General features: G+C 35.9%; 1 protein-coding gene across 1 annotated transcript; it reads right to left on the bottom strand.

Annotated features, from left to right (window-relative positions):
* Positions 1-18,789, bottom strand: LOC123533837 (SAGA-associated factor 29-like). The gene is made up of 10 exons (XM_045315752.2): positions 18,669-18,789; positions 14,664-14,872; positions 14,094-14,169; positions 13,041-13,113; positions 10,956-11,020; positions 9,172-9,274; positions 8,013-8,198; positions 6,129-6,222; positions 5,774-5,842; positions 1-3,755 (listed from the first exon to the last, which is right to left on the bottom strand). Exons 2-10 carry the CDS (start codon positions 14,826-14,828, stop codon positions 3,639-3,641), a joined length of 948 nt encoding a protein of 315 aa, XP_045171687.1. The 5' UTR covers positions 14,829-14,872; positions 18,669-18,789; the 3' UTR covers positions 1-3,638.
* Between the last annotated feature and the right edge of the window lie 5,373 nt (positions 18,790-24,162).

Genomic DNA, 24,162 nt, shown 5'->3' with positions numbered 1-24,162 from the left:
AATTGTTTAAAACAGTTTATTGTTTTCTATTTTATGTATGGCATGGTGTATAAATTTCCCAACAAATCGACTGATAAAATGTGTCAGAACTATATTACAAGACGCCATCTTGCAAAATATACTTTCATTGAAAAACAAGGCAAAGATAATGATGTTATCATATTAACCTTTACTCTGTTAAATTTCTAAAATGGACTGGTCCGTCATTCAATTTGGGCAGTACCATTTATCATTTAAAGGGATCTTCACTGAAACTTTTCTGACTGAATAGCGAACAGTGCAGACCACGATCAGCCTGCACGACCAACCTGCATGGACGTGCAGGCTGATCTTGGTCTGCACTGGTCGCAAAGGTAAAACCAGTTGCCGCCAGCAGGCTAAAGGTTAAGATGCCTTTGCACATGTACAGATATCCCACTTCAACGAAAAATTTTCAATTTTCATGAACAGGAAAGGCTGTAACAAAAGCAAATTCAGTAAATTTATGTCCCCTGCTGAATAGGTTGTCTTGTGAATGAGGCGACTACTCTTTGAGAGATATCTAATTTCTAAAAGTATTTTGGAGCACATTTTCGGCAGCCTGACTGATTAGTAAACATTGAAAGAATGGTTTAGACCATACCGCATAATGAAGTTGGAGGCGTACTGATGGTATAGACTGAGGTGAAAGCCTATATATTCCTAGGGGATTAATTTTTCATGGCTGCATCATTAGATGAAATCAAATCCTGTATAAAAAGGAATTCCTTCAATTTAAACATTAAAATTTACATTCTACAAGTTCATGTCCTTGTGGAAAAAAACTGCTGTAACTAAAACCAGGAACTTTTATAACAGAATGACTTCACAATATAGTTTCTTTTAATTCTATATATAATTCTTTAGTGAAATAAATTTCAGCTTAGTCCTTATCTAATATAAATTCTGTGCTGGATACTAAAATTTATTTATTTATTTGGGTTTTACGGCGCACCAACACACTAAAAAAGGTCTACTAAATGAACTAGATCTATTTAAGCATCCAAATCTACTTATTTAACAGAGAAAGCAAAACCATGGAATTGTCCAGTATGACAGGTCTTAAAATCAGTGTGTAATATACAACAATAAAAAAAGCCCAAGGATCTAATTATTTTATTTCTTAGCCCAAATGTGTATTTACAACTGTGACCAGTTCCATTAAAATTTACAATGTAGAAAAACAAGAGCACCGCCTTGCGGGTGCTGACGCTCATCTGATTTTTTTTGTATAATAGAAATATTGTCCTACCCATGATTTTCTAAGTCTAAAAAGGGCCATCATTCTTGCAAAAAGCAGGATAGAGTTATGTTTCTTGATGTACAATGTCCACTTATCATGGTGAAAAACTGTTGCAAGCTTTAAAGCAACAGCTTTGATAGTTTATTAGAAAAGTTGACTTAAACATAATACTCAACTAAGAAAATGATTTTCTAAGTCCAAAAGGGGCAATAATTATTGCAAAAAGCAGGATGGAGTTATGTTGCTTGCTGTACAGGGTCAGCTTATGATGGTGAACAAGTGGTGCAAGTTTCAAAGCAATAGCTTTGATAGTTTAAGAGAAAAAGTTGACCTAAACATAAAACTTAACCAAGAAATCTGATATTTCCTAAGTCCAAAAGGGGCCATAAATCTTGCAAAAAGCAGGATGGAGTTATGTTTCTTGCTGTACAGGGTCAGCTTATGATGGTGAACAAGTGTTGCAAGTTTTAAAGCAATAGCTTTGATAGTTTAGGATAAAAGCTGACCTAAACATAAAACTTAACAAAGAAAACTGGTTTTCTAAGTCCAAAAGGGGCAATAATTCTTGCAAAAAGCAAGATGGAGTTATGTTTCTTGATGTACAGGGTCTGCTTATGATGGTGAACAAGTATTCCAAGTTTCAAAGCAATAGCTTTGATAGTTTAGGAGAAAAGTTGACCTAAACATAAAACTTAACCAAGAAATCTGATATTTTCTAAGTACAAAAGGGGCCATAAATCTTGCAAAAAGCAAGATGGAGTTATGTTTCTTGTTATACAGGGTAAGCTGATGATGGTGAACAAGTATTCCAAGTTTCAATGCAATAGCTTTGATAGTTTAGGAGAAAATCTGACCTAAACATAAAACTTAACCAGGCAATGCCGACGCCGACAACCGCTCAAGTGATGACAATAACTCATCATTTTTTTTCAAAAAATCAGATGAGCTAAAAATCATGAAAATGTTTCAAAAATTGACTTTTCTTTAGATGCTCATCACAAAAACTTGTGTGAGATTAAAAATTTTGAAATCAGTTTAGCAAAAACAAATATATTCCGAAGTTCTGAAGAAATCAGGGTCAATCAAGTTCTACATTGTAGAAAATAAATTGATCTGAACATGCAGAATCACCTTAAAAGAAAGAATAAAATCCTTTATGTTACAAATACAATGACTGTAACTTCTTTATCATTTTACATTTTCTACTATTTTAAAAATGAAAGTTTACGAAATAAACAGTGTCAATTCTGAGCATTCATTTCATAGCAATATAAATGAACACAGTTAAACAAATCCAAAACATAATACATAACAAAACATGACAAGAAACAATGAACAAAACAGGTAGACATGTTACAGTTATAAAAAGAAAACTGCCCTAAATATTTAACAAAGTTCATGTATTGCACAATTCTTCTCCAACTCCCTTCTGACAGTGTAAAATCTCTATTGGTTGCATCCAGATTTATCAACATATTAAGTCTGAAAATTTGCATGCCTTCTTGTAACTTTCTTCATGCCAAGTTTTGTCATCATTTTATATAAGAAAAAAAGCAAATTGAAATTTTAGCACTTTAAAGTCTAAGTTTGCATTTCAGACATAAAATGAGCCGTGCCATGAGAAAACCAACATAGTGGGTTTGCGACCAGCATGGATCCAGACCAGCCTGCGCATCCGCGCAGTCTGGTCAGGATCCATGCTGTTCGCTAACAGGTTCTCTAATTGCAATAGGCTTTGAAAGCGAACAGCATGGATCCTGACCAGACTGCGCGGATGCGCAGGCTGGTCTGGATCCATGCTGGTCGCAAAGCCACTATGTTGGTTTTCCCATGGCACGGCTCAAATATTGATGACCATAAACCTTTCATACTGTAGATTGGATCAAATTCACAGTGGTTTTTGTTAACGTTAATATTCTCAAATTCGCATTTTTTTTTTGCTAATGCATGTTCTAAGATTCACATATTGTTTTGTTTTTACTAATATTTGCAAGAGTGATATGCAAATTTAGATACTCTTTAGTATTAAGCACCATACATGACGTCTGTTGCCTATAAAATCATGAAATATAAGGAAGAAGCAAATTACCCAATCTACAATATCATACGTTTTCTTTGGATCACTGAACACTAAATTTGAAAAAGACATTATCACAACCATTTCATTGTTATGTTTTTATAATCACAAAACCACAGTTTCCCACAATGCAAAATACCACAGTTTCCCACAATGCATAAAAGGATGTCAAAACACAGAAACTTTGGTGTCCTTTTTATGTCAGATTTTATGACATTGCTATCATTGTCAGGACCTAAGAGTAAAATATGATAAAAGGTCATTTAAATTAAATAATGTCCATAAATGTGGAGGAAACTGCTATTTCTTCTTGTCCTCTTTACATATTATAACGTATCTTTGAGCCACCATCAAAGGTGGAGAATAACCATTTGGATAGGAAGTGTCCTCAAACAATACTGAATAATCGTCTTGTGGCTGAAATAGAAAAAAAAGTAATTACTTAAGGGAACAAATTTCAAACCGTAAATTAATATGTCATACCAAAGTCTGATTTCTCAGATAAATTACATGATAAAATCATTAAAATGTGAGCCTTTCAATTTTCCTAGATCTAAAACCTCAAAACAGAAACTTTTACCAACACACAAGTTTACTTTTTTGCTTATACTGTTTTAGAAAATATCATTTATGAACAAATATGCAATTAATAACCAAAAAAAACTTGTTCACCACCAATCGCTTGAAACTTAATTATATGTAACAACAACAAATGTTGCTTAATTGCAGTTTAAATGTATTTTAGCCGTTCAGACAAAACAAGTTTTATAGACATAAAATCTTACTCATAATTAATCTTGCATAAAATCCAGGTCTAAGATAAAACACAGTACATTTCAAGGACTTTTGTCTTGAAACCACAAATTGAAATCTTAATGCAAAAAACTTTCTAAATACCATGTTTTCCTTCATATTATCTTTAAGTTTCCTTCCTTTATTTCAAATTCATTTCTTCGACAAAGCAATTTTCTATCAGAATGTTTTTCATGCAGATTAGAGTGAAATTCAAGCATTTTTTCCCCAAATTTAAGTTTTTTCTGGGTTTCAGTCAATTTCAAGGTTTCAAATGACTAGCATCAAATTCAAGGAATTTTCAAGGTTGGTGTGTACCATGTGTAATTCTCTGGCAGTCCAAAATCCTTTGAATTAAACTAGCCCATGATCCCTCAGAACAGTTTTGAAACTGACCAAAAACTAGAGCTATCACTAAAGGTGATGAATGTACCTCCCACATGCACTGACACAGTACATTGCAATTTGATGCACACAAGATTGCATAATTATGTGGGCTGTATGTATACAGTATAGTAACAAAAAACAAAGTCCCATAACTATGCAGAATATTTATCTAAAAGAAAGTAGCATGCACCATGCACAACTAGGGTTGATACTGATCACTTGTGTGAAGTTTCATTAAATTGTGTGCAAGGGTTCGGAAGATTAGGCGCGAACAAGATTGCATATGCAGACTGTATGTTCATAACATGTGAACAAGAAACAAAGTCCCGTAACTCTGCAATTTTTGTTGTTGAAACAACCTAACATGCCCCATGCACAAGTACTGTTGTTACTGATCACTTGTGTGAAGTTTCATTATATTGTGTCAAGGGGATGAGGAGAGATGGTGCGCACAAGATTGTGTCTATGTATATAGTATAGTAACAAAAAACAAAGTCCCGTAACTCTGCAAAAAAAATTTCTGAAAGAACCTAACATGCCCCATGCACAACTACTGTTGTTACTGATCACTTGTGTGAAGGTTCATTAAATTGTGTCAAGGGGATGAGGAGAGATGGTGCGCACAAGATTGTGTCTATGTATATAGTATAGTAACAAAAAACAAAATCCTGTAACTCTGCAGTTTTTTTATCTGAAAGAACCTAATATGCCCCATGCACAACTACTGTTGTTACTGATCACTTGTGTGAAGTTTCATTAAATTGTGTCAAGGGGATGAGGAGAGATGGTGCGCACAAGATTGTGTCTATGTATATAGTATAGTAACAAAAAACAAAGTCCCATAACTCTGCAAGTTTTTTTTCTGAAAAAACCTAACACGCCCTATGCACAACTACTGTTGTTACTGATCACTTGTGTGAAGTTTCATTAAATTGTGTCAAGGGGATGAGGAGAGATGGTGCGCATAAGATTGTGTCTACGGACAGACAGACGGACAGACAGACGGATGGACAGACAGACAACCTGAAACCAGTATACCCCCCCTTACAACTTTGTTGTGGGGGGGGGGGGGGGGGGGGGTACAATAAAGCTGTATTTTTTAACTGGTCTCAAACTTAGGACATACATGATTGTACTGATTATGTAGCCCGACACATTCTAGATTTCTGATAAATAAGATTTGAGAAAAGGTGATTATTTTAGAAGAAATATTGGATGGACAAATACTGACTTTTCTTAGTGAAAAAAGAGTTTACCTTTTTTGGTGGTTCATGTATAAGAGCTCTGTAGAAACATGTAGTTTGTGGATATAAAGCTAGCACCAACTGTAAGTGAAAATTACATAATTAATTTAAAACTTTTAATAACTTTCATGATGTTATAAAGTAATGATTTTAAGTGGGTAGATTTGCACTGCCTTGCCAGTAAAGAAAATATAAATGTCTTTAAGTAGATAGGTGAAATTTTGTCAACATTCACTTCACAACCGAACGGAATGTCTGCAACTAATTTAAAAGCCATTACAAAGAGTAACAACATTTAGTCCGAATATTAATATATATCAAACAACTAAGTAAAGGGGTTTGGTGACATCAGAATTACTGCACTTACTGTATGTTTAGGAAACAATGCCTCGGGATCTGTCTCTGGTGAGGCCTTCCATATAGGAAGGGGGACTATCTTTCTTTTACTTAGTGTATGCCGTCTGAAAAAAAAAACAGCAGAAATCAAGATATGAGAGTAATAACAGTCATAAAGATACAAAAACATGCAAAAATGTAGGCAAATCAACATTAAATACTGCAACAATATTGCATCACTTTTTTTTTTAAACTGTTTTATGCAACAGTAAGATAGTTTTCTTGTACTTTTAATCTGCAAGTTACTGAAAATTCCTCTTCTTGAAACTAAGATGGAGGTCATAAGAAATCAAATATGCATCTTAATCTATGCTTTATTTATCTTCAAATCAGTGATTCACATTTTTACCATGTGACCTGACTTTCCAATGTATTTCCATATTAGAACAAAATTCCAGATTGGATGATGCAACAGCTTTGATCTGAATATCTGTGCTAACAAAGGATAAAAGCCACTGACCAATACCAATATCAATATAATGTATTTTTTCAAAGGGTATTTGTCCAAATATATTGCCATATGTGTTGTAACCTAATATTATTGGATGGTTTAGTCCAATCTCTCCATTTTGGCCAGTAGCTCAAGCTTGCAGCTAAAGGGAGACAACAAATGAATTGTTATTGTAAACAAGAGGACCATGATGGTCCTGAATCGCTCACCTGTCCCAACATGACCCAGTTTTGAACTGAGTATGACGTTATTTTTTTCTATTATTTGACATAGTGACCCAGTTTTTGACCTCATGTGACCCAGTTTTGAACCTGACCTAGATATCATCAAGATGAACATTCAGACCAACTTTCATACAGATCCCATGAAAAATATGGCCTCTAGAGAGGTCACAAGGTTTTTGTATTATTTGACCTACTGACCTAGTTTCTGACGGCACGTGACCCAGTTTCGAACTTGACCTAGATATCATCAAGGTGAACATTCAGACCAATTTTCATGAAGATCTTGTGAAAAATATGGCATCTAGAGAGATCACAAGGTTTTTCTATTTTTAGACCTACTGACCTAGTTTTTAACCACAGCTGACCCAGTTTCGAACCTGACCTAGATATCATCAAGATGAACATTCAGACTAATCTTCATACAGATCCCATGAAAAATATGGCCTCTAGAGAGGTCACAAGGTTTTTTTATTATTTGACCTACTGACCTAGTTTCTGACGGCACGTGACCCAGTTTCGAACTTGACCTAGACATCATCAAGGTGAACATTCTGACTAATTTTCATGAAGATCCATTTAAAAGTATGGCCTCTAGAGAGGTCACAAGGTTTTTCTATTTTTAGACCTAATGACCTAGTTTTTAACCACAGCTGACCCAGTTTCGAACTTGACCTAGATCTCATCAAGATGAACATTCAGACCAACTTTCATACAGATCCAATGAAAAATATGGCCTCTAGAGAGGTCACAAGGTTTTTCTATTATTTGACCTACTGACCTAGTTTTTGATGGCACGTGACCCAGTTTCGAACTTGACATAGATATTATCAAGGTGAACATTCTGACCAATTTTCATGAAGATCTTGTGAAAAATATGGCCTCTAGAGAGGTCACAAGGTTTTTCTATTTTTAGACCTACTGACCTAGTTTTTGACCGCAGTTGACCCAGTTTCGAACTTGACCTAGATATCATCAAGATGAACATTCTGACCAACTTTCATAAAGATCCCATGAATAATGTGACCTCTAGAGTGGTCACAAGCAAAAGTTTACGCACGGACGCACGCACGGACGACGGACGCTGCGCGATCACAAAAGCTCACACTGTCACTTTGTGAGCTAAAAACCTTTTGTTTTGCAGAAAGTACAGAAAAAGAATCATGTAAAATCAATAACTCACTCTTTTCCCTCCTCTGCATCTATATCATCCACTTCATATTTGTTTGTGCTTGTGTTAAAGGTTACAACCTCTGCAAGAATCCAATTTTCTTCTCCATCAGAAGATCGAACCCTGGCCGCTACCTTATCTCCTGGCTTTGCCACATAGTTGTTATCTGCCGATACTGCACCACATAGAGGCGGAGGTCTGAAATATTGAAATCTTTGTTTATCACCTGAATAACAAAAATATATGCTCTTCTTAGAAAAATGTGAACAAGTCGAGAAAAATTGCAAGAGTATTCTCAGTGCTTGATAGCATAATATAAGCTATAAGTAAAACTTTAACATTACAATAAGCATATTCTAAGTCGAAAAGGGGACATAATTCAGTCAAAATGCTTGATAGAGTTGCCTCCTCCTTTTCACAGACTGAGGTCATGATGGTAAACAAGTATGCAAAATATCAAAGCAATATCTCAATGGACTTTGAAAATATTTGGGGTGGTGCGCAAACTTTAACATTACAATAAGCATATTCTAAGTCGAAAAGGGGCCATAATTCAGTCAAAATGCTTGATAGAGTTGCCTCCTCATTTTTACAGACTGGGGTCATGATAGTAAACAAGCATGCAAAATATGAAAGCAATATCTCAATGGAGTCAAAAAATATTTGGGGTGGTACACAAACTTTAAAATTTGTGTGACGCTCACGCTAACGCTCACGCCGGGGCGAGTAGGATAGCTCCCCTATTTTTCGAATAGTTGAGCTAAAAATTGAAGACTTTTAAACATACAGTGTACAGGTTTTACAGGTAATTAACAGATTAATATGAAAATTAATGAGCTTCCGACATCACTGATTAAAATGATAAAATAATATTTCCCCATATGATGAATAAAAATTTGCAGTATTTCAGTAATGTAACGGTAGGCAGTTAACTTAACCAGTGTTCCTGGATTCTGTACAAGTACAAACCTGTTCTCCACAAATAACTGCCAACTTCCCCACATGAATCAGAGGTGGAGGATGAATGATTTCAGACACAATGTCTTTTACCAAATCCGTAAACCTGCGCTCTCCCTATTGACATAAGCTGGTTGGCTTTTAGGTAATAAAAATTTGTTTGATAGTTTGGGTTAAATTCAAATATTCAAAGAAAAAATATTTAAAAAATTACTTTTCTCCAGGTTTGCTAACCCATAATGGCAGTGTAACAGCATTTTGTTGTAGCATACTCATCAAAACACCACGTCTCATAATGGGCTTTGGACGATCTGAATCTGAAAATATATATATATATATTTTTATTTATATTTAGAAAATATATTACTGAGTGAATATAACAAGAGAACCATGATGGTCCTGAATCGCTCACCTGTCCCCACATGAACTGAGTATGACGTCGTTTTTTCTATTATTTGACATAGTGACCTGGTTTTTGAGCTTATGTGACCTAGTTCTGAACTTGACCTAGATATCATCAAGATAAAAATTCTGACCAATTTTTATGAAGATCCAATGAAAAATATGGCCTCTAGAGAGGTCACAAGGTTTTTCTATTATTTGACCTACTGACCTAGTTTTGTCCTGGACGTGACCCAGTTTCAAACTTGACCTAGATATCATCAAGATGATCATTCTGACCAATTTTCATGCAGATCCCATGAAAAATATGACCTCTAGTGAGGTCACAAGGATTTTCTATTATCTGACCTACTGACCTAGTTTTTGACCGCAGTTGACAAGATGAACATTCTGATCAATTTTCATGCAGATCCCATGAAAAATACGGCCTCTACAGAGGTCACAAGGTTTTTCTATTATTTGACCTACTGACCTAGTTTTTGACCGCACGTGACCCAGTTTCGAACTTGACCTATATATCATCAAGGTGATCATTCTGACCAACTTTCATAAAGATCCCATGAAAAATGTGACCTCTAGAGTGGTCACAAGGTTTTTCTATTATTTGACCTACTGACCTAGTTTTGGACCGGACGTAACCCAGTTTCGAACTTGACCTAGATATCATCAAGATGAACATCCTGACCAATTTTCATGCAGATCCCATGAAAAATATGACCTCTAGTGAGGTCAAAATGATTTTCTATTATTTGACCTACTGACCTAGTTTTTGACCGCAGTTGACAAGATGAACATTCTGATCAATTTTCATGCAGATCCCATGAAAAATACAGCCTCTACAGAGGTCACAAGGTTTTTCTATTATTTGACCTACTGACCTAGTTTTTGACCCCACGTGACCCAGTTTCGAACTTGACCTAGATATCATCAAGGTGAACATTCTGACCAACTTTCATAAAGATCCCATGAAAAATGTGACCTCTAGAGTGGTCACAAGGTTTTTCTATTATTTGACCTACTGACCTAGTTTTGACCGGACGTAACCCAGTTCCTAACTTGACCTAGATACCATTAAGGTGAACATTCTCACCAATTTTCATGAAGATCCCTTGAAAAATATGGCCTCTAGAGAGGTCACAAGGTTTTTCTATTTTTAGACCTACTGACCTAGTTTTTGACCGCACGTGACCCAGTTTCGAACTTGACCTAGATATCATCAAGGTGAACATTCTGACCAACTTTCATAAAGATCCCATGAAAAATGTGACCTCTAGAGTGGTCACAAGCAAAAGTTTACACACGCACGCACGGACGACGGACGCTGCACGATCACAAAAGCTCACCTTGTCACTATGTGACAGGTGAGCTAAAAACATGACTAACTGATAGATGATCATGAAAACTTGTGGAAGACTTTGTTTCATGTAAATGGTCTAAGGTACTATATTGTACAAAGCAAAAATATTCTAAAATATTTCATCAGCCATTTATATCAAGAAAAGCCTTAATACAAACTAAAAGCATATTTAATTAAAAATATTGTAACAAAAAATATTACTCTTATAAAACTCGAAACTGATGACTAGCAATACTTACCAAATCTCCTATTTTCTCTTATAGCTTTGATTTCTGTGATTTTGTCTAAAGCTTTACGTAGTAATCTGAAAAAAAGAAATCATGTATGTATGATATTTGACAGCTGCAGTCTTTTGACGCAATAGTTGTTACATACACATGTATATTTTTCAGAAATATTTGAGCCGCACCAACATAGTGGCTTTGTGACCATCCGCGCAGTCTGGTCAGGATCCATGCTGTTCACTAACGGTTTTTCTAATTGCAATAGGCTTTGAAAGCAAACAGCATCGATCCTGACCAGACTGCACGGATGTGCAGGCTGGTCTGGATCCATGCTGGTTGCAAAGCCACTATGTTGGCTTCTCATGGCATGGCTCATTTACAAAATCAAACGATTCAGCAAGAGCTCATAATAGACCAGTTAAGAAGCCAAATTGGCCAGGGCGATAAATACAGTAATTAAAGGCAAGAATTATCAGGAATTTCTTCGGAGGTTGATGGTGGGTGGATGAGGTGGAGACTAAAAGATATATGAAACACAAGTAAACAAGAGCTCGTCGGACAGGAAATGCCCCCTTTGATGCATTCAGTAATTGCACAAGGAACAGAAATTATATGCTCACTGTAAACAAAAGTTCTGCCGTTCAGGTTCAATCTGACCTTGACCTTTCACCTATTGACCTAAAAAATCAACAGGGGTCATCTGCTCCCTTTTCAGTTTCGTGATCCTAGGCCCAAGAGTTCTCAAGGTATCGTCCGGAAAGGGTTTAACTGTTCTGGGTCAATGTGGTCTTCACCTTTGGCCTTCCGACCTCAAAACCTACAGGGGTCATCTACAGGTCATGACCAACCTCCCTATCAAGTTTCATGATCCTAGGCACAAGCGTTCTCAAGTAATTGTCTGGAAACGGTTTAAATGTTCCAGGTCACTGTGACCTTGACCTCTGACCTACTGACCTCAAAATCTATAGGGGTCATCTGCTAGTCATGATAAACCTCTCTATCATCTTTCATGACCCTTGGCCTAAGCGTTCTCAAGTTTTTGTCAAGAACCGTTAAACTGTTCCTGGCCAATGTGACCTTGAAATTTGACCTAATGACCTCAAAATCAATAGGGTCATCTGCTGGTCATGACCAATCTCTCTATCAATTTTCCTGATCCTAGGCCCAAGCGTTCTTGAGTCATCACCCGGAAACCATTTTACTATTCCTGGTCACTGTGACCTTGACCTTTGACCTACTGATCTCAAAATCAATAGGGGGCATCTGCTGGTCATGACAAACCTCCCTATCAATTTTCACGATCCTAGGCCCAAGCAATCTTGAGTTATCATCCGGAAACCGTTTAACTGTTCCGGGTCACTGTGACCTTAATCTTTGACATACTGACCTCAAAATCAATAGGGGTCATCTGCGGGTCATGACCAACCTCTCAATCAACTTTCATGATCCTAGGCCTAAGCGTTCTTGAGTCATCATCCGGAAACCGTTTAACTGTTCGTGGTAACTGTGTCCTTGACCTTTGACCTCAAAATCAACAGGGGTCATCTGCTGGTCATGATCAACCTCCCTATCAACTTTCATGATCCTAGGCCCAAGCGTTATTGAATTATCATCCGGAAACCGTTTAACTGTTCAAGGTACTATTCCTGGTCACTGTGACCTTGACCTTTGACATACAGATCTCAAAATCAATAGGGGTCATCTGCTGGTGATGACCAACCTCCCTATCAACTTTCAAGATCCTAGGCCCAAGGGTTCTTGAGTTATCATCTGGAAACGGCTTGGTCTACATTCCGACCGACCGACAGACAGACCGACCAACTGACATCTGCAAAACAATATACCCCTCCTTCTTCGAAGGGGGGCATAATCAAAGTATACATATAAGAGTCTGCTATTTTCAGTCTAAAATAACTGTGACATTGACCTTTAATCTTTGGAACCTCCAAACAATACAAATCCTCCTAAGTCATCATGTAAAGTTTGAAGACTGTAGCTATAGATAATAATTTCACTATCTCACTTAGAGACTAGAAACGAAACATATTGGCCATAACATAAAACATCCGTTTTTTTCTAAACAGGTATATAAAAACTTACTCTGCTTCCCCTTCAGCATCTTGCATAGCATTATTATACAATCCTCGTAGTTTGTTCTTGTAGTAAGGTGTAACTGAAGTAAAAACATTTTAGACTATTATAACAAACAATTCTGAACTATGCTACTAGAAATGGGTAATGTTAAGCATTGTACTGAATCCCTTATTCTTGCAGAAGTATTCTAATAATATTAGTGTCAAAAAGAAATCTAACAGAATCATTTAAATGAAGCAGGAATCTTGCTTTGTATCTTTATGGAGATTTATCAAGACTTAACTTCATTCACTCCATAATTTTATTTTTAATTCCACCTCTAACATTTTAAACTCATGAAAATGTCAGGAAAGTAGATTTGTTTACTGATACAACTTAATGAAAAATAGATATTGATGAATTATTTGAGCCGTGCCATGAGAAAATCAACATAGTGGCTTTGCGACCAGTCCGCGCAGTCTGGTCAGGATCCATCCTGTTCCCTTTCAAACCCTATTGCAATTAGAGAAACCATTAGCAAACAGCATGGATCCTGACCAGACTGCGCGGATGCGCAGGCTGGTCTGGATCCATGCTGGTCGCAAAGCCACTATGTTAATTTTCTCATGGCACGGCTCATTTATTACTAAACTGTGATTTATTTCAGCTAGTTTTTAACAACCACTGTAAAACTCTGACTTTTTCTTATTTCCCCTGAAAATGTCACTTAAACCACCCATCCTCCTTTTCCCAAGAGGATCCTGTCCCTTTACCATAAGGGGAAGAAAAGGCCCTAGAAAAAAACATGTGACACAACTACGAAACACAGACAAGCATTTACTGGCTGTTTATGTAACAAAAAGTATCTGAAGGAACAACAAAGGACATATTACAAATAAGTCCAAACTTCAGTCACTTCAGGTTTCATTGTATTATTATGGACAGAATATGTTTCACAATTCGGAGAGAGCTTTTTATCGCCCCCTTAATGCAAAAAGGTACCAAGTGCCTTCTTTATTCATATGCTCATGGTACCTTTTTGCATTAAGGGGACGTTATATAAATGCAAGGATTACTTACTTTTTTGTTCTTGCTGCATTCTTTCGTGAGTTTTAGCAATATTTGTCAAATTGTTCTCCCCTCTTGTTCTCTCCTCCTAAAAAAATATGCAGAACAAGAACTGAAATAAAGCCTGGAGGACCTATACTGTGCAGCAGTGACTTAAACCACAATAAAACAAAAACACAAACTAATGATGAAGCAAAGTTGGATAGAGCCTACAAAGTCCATGATCAATGATTAATTACTCTCTTACATTCCTCCCGATTCACATTAACAACCATTCCACTTTAAAATGGATTTGCTACACTAAAAAAATTCAAGTTCTTGAATTCTATAACAATATATGTGACAAGTTGAACGCATTTGTTTAAAAATAAAAGCTGTTACTTCAAAAATTAGGTCTATAAACTACCAAGTTAGCTTAAACTGAAATAATCAGGACACTGGTACAAGACTTTTGTGACGAGGCTTACCAACATACAAAGCATATGTGTTTTATCTAAACCATAAACGTCATACTTTAAAGTTTACAACATGCCACGTCTTTTATCTAGTTTACAACATACAATTAGCATATGTTTTTTTAACCTGAACTTGATGAATCAAGTTGAATAACTCTTTTAAGTTATCTTTGATCCTTAGTTCTGCCGAGGCAACTGAGCTTGATGTGCTCACTTCAGAGGAGGCAGGACTCTGACCTTCTGGTGGCATGGTCTTGCTTCCTCCACCACCTGAACCCTTTGTACGACCCATTACAAATCTGGACTATGGTAGCAACTAAACTACAGTTGCATACACTGAAAAATTAATAAATTCATTAGTAATATCTGGATTAAAAAATTATTCAAAAAATCATGTTACTGGCAATTAAAGGAAAGTGTATAAAACAAGAGGGCCATGATGGCCCTATATCGCTCACCTGTTATCATTGCACTTAAGGACAAGTCTTCAAGGTCAAAAGATCATAATAGAAATCAATCAAAAGAATTATGAGAAAATATAGTTGAAATTTTCTTTAAGTAACTTTAAAAACAAGATTTGAAAACTTTTTGTAGAGGTCCACTAGGCAATGCTACATGTCAAATATCTAAGCTCTTCTGGTTTATTTTTAGAAAATTTTGAAGATTTTTCTATGTACAATCAAGTAACCCCATGGGGCAGGGTCAATTTGACCCCAGGGGTCATGATTTGAATAAACTTTGTAAAAGTCTAATAGGCAATGCTACATGTCAAATATCTAAGATCTAGGCCTTCTGGTTTATTTTTAGAATTTTTTTTTAAGATTTTCCTATGTAAAATCAGGTGACCCCTAGGGCGGAGTCAATTTTGACCCCGGGGGACAAGGTTTGAACAAATTTTGTAGAGGTCCACTAGGCAATGCTACATGTCAAATATCTAGTCTCTAGGCCTTCTAGTTTATTTTTAGAAAATTTTTGAAGATTTTCCTATGTAAAATCAAGTGACCCCTGGGGCTGGGTCAATTTTGACCCAGGGGGTCATGATATGAACAAATTTTGTAGAGGTCCACTAGGTAATGCTACATGTGAAATATCTAAGCTCTAGGCCTTCTGGTTTATTTTTAGAAAACTTTTGAAGATTTTCCTATGTAAAGTCAAGTGACCCTAGGGCGGGGTCAATTTTGACCCCCGGGTCATAATTTGAACAACTTTAGTAGAGGTCCAATAGGCAATGCTACATGTCAAATATCTAAGCTCTAGGGCTTCTGGTTTTTGAGAAGAAGATTTTTTAAATATTTTCCTATGTAAAATCAAGTGACCCCTGGGGCGGGGTCAATTTTGACCCCGGGGGCCATGATTTGAACAAATTTTGTAGAGGTCCACTAGGCAATGCTACATGTGAAATATCTAAGCTCTAGGCCTTCTGGTTTATTTTTAGAAAATTTTTGAAGATTTTCCTATGTAAAATCAAGTGACCCCTGGGGCGGGATCAATTTTGACCCCGGGGTCATGATTTGAACAATTTTAGTAGAGGTCCACTAGGCAATGCTACATGTCAAATATCTAAGCTCTAAGGCTTCTGGTTTTTGAGAAGAAGATTTTTTAAGATTTTCTTATGTAAAATCAAGTGACCCCTGGGGCGGGGTCAATTTTGACCCCGGGGTCATGATTTGAACAAAATTGGTAGAGGTCCACTAGGCAATGCTTCACACCAAATATCTAAGCTCTAGGGCTTCTGGTTTTTGAGAAGAAGATTTTTAAAGTTTTTCCTTTCGGTTGCCATGGCAACCAGTGTTCTGCATGGAATTCAATTCTTTGAACAATTTTGAAAGGGGGCCATCCAAGGAACATCCCTGTGAAGTTTCATCAAAATTGGCCTGTTGGTTTAGGAGGAGATGTTGTTTAAAGGAAAGTGTGGACGGACGTACAACGGACGGACGTACAACGGACGGACGGCCGGACGGACGCCGGACGGTGAGCGATCACAATACCTCACCCTGAGCACTTTGTGCTCAGGTGAGCTAAAAAGCTGTTTCATTTTCATACATAGGTTTTAGATGGTCAAATTCTCAAAAGGCACTCTGAGGAAACAAGTAGGTTTAATTTACCTTTAAAATACTCTATTCTCATTGAGCAGACTAGTTGTCAATTTTCTGTATTTCCACTTATTCAAGGGCCATAACTCCAGCACAACTGAGACTATCCTGCTGGTTATCAAACTTGGCAAGGATACAATAAACATTCAAAGGTTGCAGAGCACTGGATGAAAAGTGCTTAAGTTATTAATTATACACTTTTATAGAAGTACATCTTCTGTGTAAGTATTGTTGACATCAAACAAAAACTACTGTTGACACCGTCAACATCTAAAACTTTGACCAGTTCAAGGGCCATAATTCTGGAGAATCTGACCCGAACCAGTTGGTTATTAATCTTAGCTAGATTTCATAGTAATACAACTTCTGTACAAGAAACGTTGACATCAAAGACAAGTTATTCTAGTTATCAACTTAATTATAATCAAGTGGACACTGTCAATTCTCAATTTTGGATTTTTTGTGGGAGGTCATTTATTTATGCTGGAAGAGTAGGGCCCAAGAATGGTCCCCTGCAAAACTCCAGAAGAGACAGATATGTGCTGAGTTTGCTTGTACTGTCTGAAGCCAGTTGTCAAGGAAGCTCTTAATTATAATTAATCCACTGATTTTTGACTGAAGGGTACTGTCACATAGACTGCAATTGTGCATTCTAAACAGGACTTTCTCTTGGCTCACTTTATCAAATGCTTTATTTAAGACTTATAGGATCAGGTTAAACTGTTGTTTGTTGAATACTTATCATAACAGGTTGTTTACAAGCGTAACTAGGTCACATAGATCTTTTTTTCTAACCACATTGGAGATTGTACAGAATGCCAAGGTTTTTGAAGTGCTTTGTAACTGATGAGGATACTATATGCTCCTGTGTTTTGCAAAGTACACATGTAAGGGATTTATAGGCCTGTAGCTGGTAGAGTTTGACCTGTTGCCCTTCTTGTAGATGTGGGCTACATTTGCATTTTTCCACTGGGAAGGTATAGGTCTCTCATTAATGGATTTCTTAAAGATGATTTCAAGTATTGGTGAGAGTTCTTTTGAAAGTGTTTTGAGATTGATGGGCTTGATCTTGTTTGGCCTACATGACTTATGACAGTTAAGATTTGATAGGAGTTAATCTATGCCATTTACATGGATAACTGGCTTCCTTTAGTAGGTTTGACTGTCTTCAGCATCTTCAGGTGGTGATTTTTGTTTTTGATCAGATAATGACTAAATGAGATAAGTCTTGGGAGTTTCATCTTGCAGTAGGATGCTAAACTTAAGGTGATTCTGGACTTAATACCATCTGAAATGCTTATTTAGAGCTGTTGCTTATGAAGTAATTCAAGTTTCATAAGAGTGGTATTTGTTTAGATATTTTAAGCGTGGCAAGGATGCTGAAACTTGTTTGGAATGCTTGCGGAGTGAATAGAATTTTTTGGTGATTGGTTTTGATGTTTGATAGGCATCATGTTGGTTTACATTCAAAATGTCTTCAAGGTATTTTTGATAAGCCTCTTTTTTTCTCTTTTGGACTGTATGCTTGAGGTCCAAGAAATTTTTATGATGGAGGATTTTGCTTGATTACTTAAATTTTTTGAAGTCCCTATCATGCCTTCGGGCTTTTCCAGAAAATATCCATTAACAGTCAGAATGCGGTAATGTATAAGCGAGTGTGGATAAAGATAAACAACAAAAAATTGGCGGCCTAAATTAGCTTCATTACAGGCGAATGATGTATTTGTCCGATTATGTAATAATCAGGTTTTCACTTCAAATAGACAGCTGGTAATTTGATACTATGAAACAAAGAATGATAGTTATTGGCCTTTCACCTAAAAATAAAAAAATATTTCAAAAATCCAAGAAATGATCATCGTGAAAACTCATAATTTGCAAATGTCAAATATATGATTCATAAGTAAGATATCCATTTCATTTCAATGGCATTTACAGTAAAAACATATTAGTTCATAGTATGTTAAATTAGTCATTTATTTAATGTTTTTGTTGTTCGAAAATTTGCTTTTTCGAGGAAAAAATAAATAAATATTTACCATTCTCGCTATATGTAACAGGTCATCTGATTGGCTCTTTTTCTCGATAGGGATAATTGCCGGATCCGGTCAAAAGATTCCATATTTTAATGGAAAAAAAGGTTTCTCGGATAAAATTAAGACGTAAAAGAAACCAAGACGTATGAATGTACTACTAACATATTGTTTCCTATATGTGTTAGTTTGTTAATATTATTGTTGCAATAACACATGAAAAATGCTGATGTAATATTTAGAGATGTTACCTAAAAATTTCAAATACGACGTTTCAGTTTTTTTCCCAATTTGAAATGTTAGTACACTAATTTTCTAAACGTGTACGTGTTTTCTTCATCTTCCTATTAAATAGGAATACATGTATTTGATATTTAAAATATGACCCTCTACAAACATCCGAAGCAGAATGGACAACTCGTGTCAATTTTTTAAATTGATTTTGGAATTTCAACAATTATATTTTGCATCCAAAGGCCTCCACAGGTAAATTAATTCAATAGAGTATAGTGTAAGCTTATTCTGCTTTCAACACTTGGAAAGCCTGTCCTAAAATCTTTTTTATTTTTATTTTTGTCGTTCAGTAATCCAAGACTAGCCAAAAGTCTAAACATATTATAGATGTTGTGAAATGGAATCATGTATTATGAGTTTATCAAAAGTTTACTGGAAAGAAGTTCTTGGAGATTAAATTTATAAACAAACCCGTACAGCATAATTGTTATACCACTTTAGAATGCACACAATTACTGTTCCTCTGTTTGGTCACCACATACCAGTGTTGGTATCGGACAAATTGAATATGTGCAGAGACGAGCTGCTCGATTGGCAATGCGCAAATATGGACGCACCTCCAGTGTTACCGACATATTTAGCACTCTAAACTGGAGACGACTTGACCTATGCCGTATTGACCAACGACTGGTTATGATTTAATACATCACCCATAACTTAGTTGCTATTTCTCTAGAACCCTACTTAATTCCAAATAAAAGGGAAAGTTGTCTATCTCACTCTATAGCCTACAGACAAATCCAAAGAAGCTCTGTCTTTTATAAGTATTCATTTTTCCTCGAACTATTGTCCATTGGAACTCACACCATTAATCTCTCTTGGAACAAATCAGTTCAGCCAGGCAGTCAGCCAGGTTAAACATGTGTCCCCCTAGAAACCTGCTCTGTTTTAAACATATTTTTAATACAATCTGTATATACTCAAAGTCTATAGCCTCGTGAGGGGTTTTACTAAGTAGGTAGGTAATTAGAACCATCTCCATCCCACATTTTTTTTTTTAAACAGTTATGAGATTTATATAAGTTGTAAATTTGTATGATTTCTAGAGTTACACGCTTATATTGTTTACAACAATAGATGAAGGCATCTTACAATTTGTTTAACTTTTTAAAATTACGCTTGATGACGGCGGTTATTTGTGTAAGCCTATTTGCAGCGAAGTGCTCCTGGACAGTAAGAGAATGCTTCAAAATGAGTATTAGATCCGTTGGAAGAATAGAATGCAGCCAAGCAAAATAAAAGAAGACTTGTCTTGCCGATGTAGCCAAGCAAAATAAAAGAAGACTTGTCTTGCCGATTCAAAATAAATATTGTCTTCGTCTTCGTCTTTGTCTTTGTCTTCGTCTTTTTGTCTTCGTCTTCGCCCTTTGTCTTTGTCTTCGCCTTCGTCTTCGTCTTCGTCTTTGTATTGTCTTACCTTGTCTTGTCATAATCGGCAGTAATGGAATGTGCATCACACTTCTTGCCCCTAGCACCGGCTTAAGCGGACTTCTTTTACATTGTATATGATAGTAAAATTGAATATACAAAATGTGCACCATGATTAAAAACAACCAGAATTACAACAACATTGAGGAAAAGTATGAGGAGACTTTTCAAAGATGCCACATGGCACTCAGTGAAAAACTGCTGTTGTGACAGTTAATAAATTCTGTGGGAAGATCCTAGCCCACCCACTTAGCTCTGTAGGTAGAGCATTGGTCTACGGATCGCGGGGTCATGAGTTCGATCCCGGGCGGGGCGTATGTTCTCCGTGAAGATTTGATGAAAGACATTGTGTCTGACATCATTCGTTCTCTACCTCTGATTCATGTGGGGAAGTTGGCAGTTACTTGCGGAAACAGGTTTATACTGGTACAGAATCCAGGAACACTGGTTAAGTTAACTGCCCGCCGTTACATGACTGAAATACTGTTGTAAAAACGGCGTTAAAACCCAACACAAACAAACAAACTGTAGGAAGATCCTTTGTAAGGCTAGCAAAAAAATAGAAGACTCGCATTGACTCGGTCTGTTCATGGAAGGTTATGAAATGTGAAACAACTCTCATCTTCCCTAGGACCGGCTTAATTAAGCGAAATTCTGTTTCCATTATCCCAACACTAGAACATATTACAACGGTGAAAGCACCTGAAACACTGTTGAATCGATTCTACATAGGTTGTTTCAAACACTTGATATCAGTCATGCTTCTTTTGCTATTTCTCATTTTCGGATACCCGCTTTATATCAAATTTTGTGAAATCAAAGCTATCCTCACTTAGAGAGTAACTGCCTAAAGCTTTAAGGCCAAAACTTAAACATTTAAAGTAACGATTTTTTAAAGTCGTAAAATTTCATGAATGAAATTTATGCATTTTTAATTTTGATGAATTGAATTTTCTTGCAGGGTGTCAGAACGACTTACAAGACAACTGTTATGTATAATGAAATATGTATCAAGATCCTTTGGAAGCATAGAATGCAGCCAGGAAGAATAATAGCAGACTCGGTTTGATTGAGACTGTTCATGAGAGATGATGAAATGTAAGCCATGAGAAAAGTGAACATGTTGCATATCAACGATGAAAGGTTTAAACAAAAGTAGGATATATTTGTCTGAAATGCCAGTTGTTGTGAAAAGGGCCCATTTAAGTTTCTTTCGAATTTGGTCACTGTTTTTATTTTGGCTTCAGTTTATTTGTTAAATTCAAAGCTGTTCCTCTAAAATGTTCTTGGGTTGGTAACACCTGTTGATATAATAACCTGGATGTATTTATATCAAGTACCTGTATGTTAAGGCCCAGTTATCATGTTATGCCGTTCATGCAGCTGTAGAGATACAGTGAAGGCATGCACTGTATAAACTATAACTTTCTTGGGTCCATTTGTCGTACGTTTTAGTATATCACTTCAGGTTCACAATACATATACGTAGTTCGCATCATGTTTGTGTTCGTTATTTTTGTCTATATTTACATTATAGTTACATGACAACATGCTTCTCAAAATTATAAAACTAGAAACATTGTTCCAAACACTATCTTACATAGAGGCTTTTAAGTATCCTTATCCTCTTTAGCTACAGCATCTAGGTGAAAATTCCTTATACAAAACCCAAACTTTGGGAGTATAAATCTGGAAGAATTTAGGGTGGGTGCATTTACCACTTGTCTTAAATACAACTGGATCTTTTTCAAAATAGCTTAGCATAAAATAATTTATAAAGGTAAAAATAAAAACATCTATCAGTAAACACTTTACAAAACCATTTTCATATTCTAGGACATTATCTGAAATGCAGCATTTATTCGATATAATATAATAGTTGTTACTATCGTACCTGGACATCATTTCGAATGACGTTCACTCATAACTTACCTCTATCAGACTAAGAATTTCTGTTTGTTCTACCTTTCCAAAACAAAGTCTGTCTTTGAGTTTTCTTCAAATATAAGAAATAACCTAAGGAACTCCAGGGGTGGTAACAGAAACCTTTCAAATTTTCCCAATATACCAGTAACTAGGTAAGCTTTGAATTCCAATGGTATATTACATTGCTGGATTGCAGCCACTTGGACACCATCGTTGATATCTGATATCCTAAGAACTTTTATTATTATTTTTGGTATATCTCAATCTAGACTCATCTCATTGATTGTATCTGTTCATTAGACTATTGAAATTCAACTAGAATACTGTTAGAATTCAGAAAATGTGTTCGGAGGAACATTTTGTGACCCTTTAGATTGTGAATATAATTTGCAATATTTAGCCGACATATATCAGTATCAGTCATTGGTGAATGCTCAAATGGTATCTTAAGAAGTATCATATCGTATGCACGAGACAGTAAGCAATGCACACGGAATGGTCCAATTGTTGTAAAGAACAAGGAAGACATAGGCAAGCAGGGCTCACTCTGGCCTTTAGAAAATATTAGCCAAGTTTTTGACTCTAGAAAAAATAATAGCCAAAACTGAAGCGGACTTTTGGCGTGTTTCTTTTTATTACTTAACAACAACAAATAGTTTTAAAATTTATTTGATTACTTTTCAACTAATATACATAACATTTACTGTAATGTCAACAAAACATTGTTTAACATAAATTACATTGCTTTCATATTATGTTAACATGTAATGGTTACAAATTGTCACTTAAAATGCATACATATAATAGTCAATGTACTGTAAACAAAACATTGTCTAACATAAATTGTATTGCTTTCACATTATGTTAACATGCAATTGTCACTGACAATGGACCATGCATCATTCTTTCAGTCATCAACCAAGTGTCCATTGAACATTTTTAACATCACCATTTTAAAATATCCTTCTTTTTTTTAACATTTACTCACTTTTGGAAAGCTGAGTGAAAGGGGAAGTCAAAGTATGGCTTCCTTATTGAGATGAGCATCAGGTCTTCTACAGACTGTGCATGAAGACAATTTCTTGTCTTTGTTTTTATCAAGTTGTGCCTACTGAACCCTCTTTCACAATTTACTGTTGAGACAGGGGTCACCAAAAATCTTAAAACCATGTCAGATAAGTGAGGATACAGCACTTTTTCTGCAATGACATGCTGGCAAACATCATCAAGATTATTTATGAGTGCAAATTTTCTTTCATTTGATTTTAGAAAATCTATGAACTCCAAAGTTTCAGAATGAATGTGTGATTTTGGATTTACTTTTTGATAAAACTCACATAAAACCTTCACATCTCTTTCTAATTCCTGCTTGTAGCCAGGCTCATCAGCTTTGGAAATGGTCCTAGGGTGTAAAACATTACTCACTGCTGTAAGGACAATAGCTATACATAGCTGATGTTGTTGTATATTTAACACCGACTTTAAATAAAATTTGTATCTTGTATCTAAATAAAATTTGTATCTGTAAGGACAGCACTGTCACCAGTAGGGTCAAATCTAGTTTCCAAATGTTCTACTACCTTTCTAAACAAATATCTTTAGCCTCCTTCGTCTGTTTATTTGAATCTTTTATTGTGTGGCTTTTAAATTCAAATTCATGGACACCTTGTATATCAGACTAAATAGGGACCTCAGGTACACTCTTGGGGAAGGCAGTAATGTTTTCACCAGAACCATTTTCAAGTGATTGAATTTTGCTGACAGTATTCTCAAGAAGTGGATAGACTGATGTGAAGTTGATATCTGAGGACTGGTATGCTTTAGACAAACGGCAAAGATGGTGCATGACATC

This window comes from Mercenaria mercenaria, chromosome 12 (genome assembly GCF_021730395.1).
Source record: "Mercenaria mercenaria strain notata chromosome 12, MADL_Memer_1, whole genome shotgun sequence".
Taxonomy (NCBI): Eukaryota; Metazoa; Mollusca; class Bivalvia; order Venerida; family Veneridae; genus Mercenaria; species Mercenaria mercenaria.
This window is presented reverse-complemented; position numbering and strand designations above follow the sequence as displayed.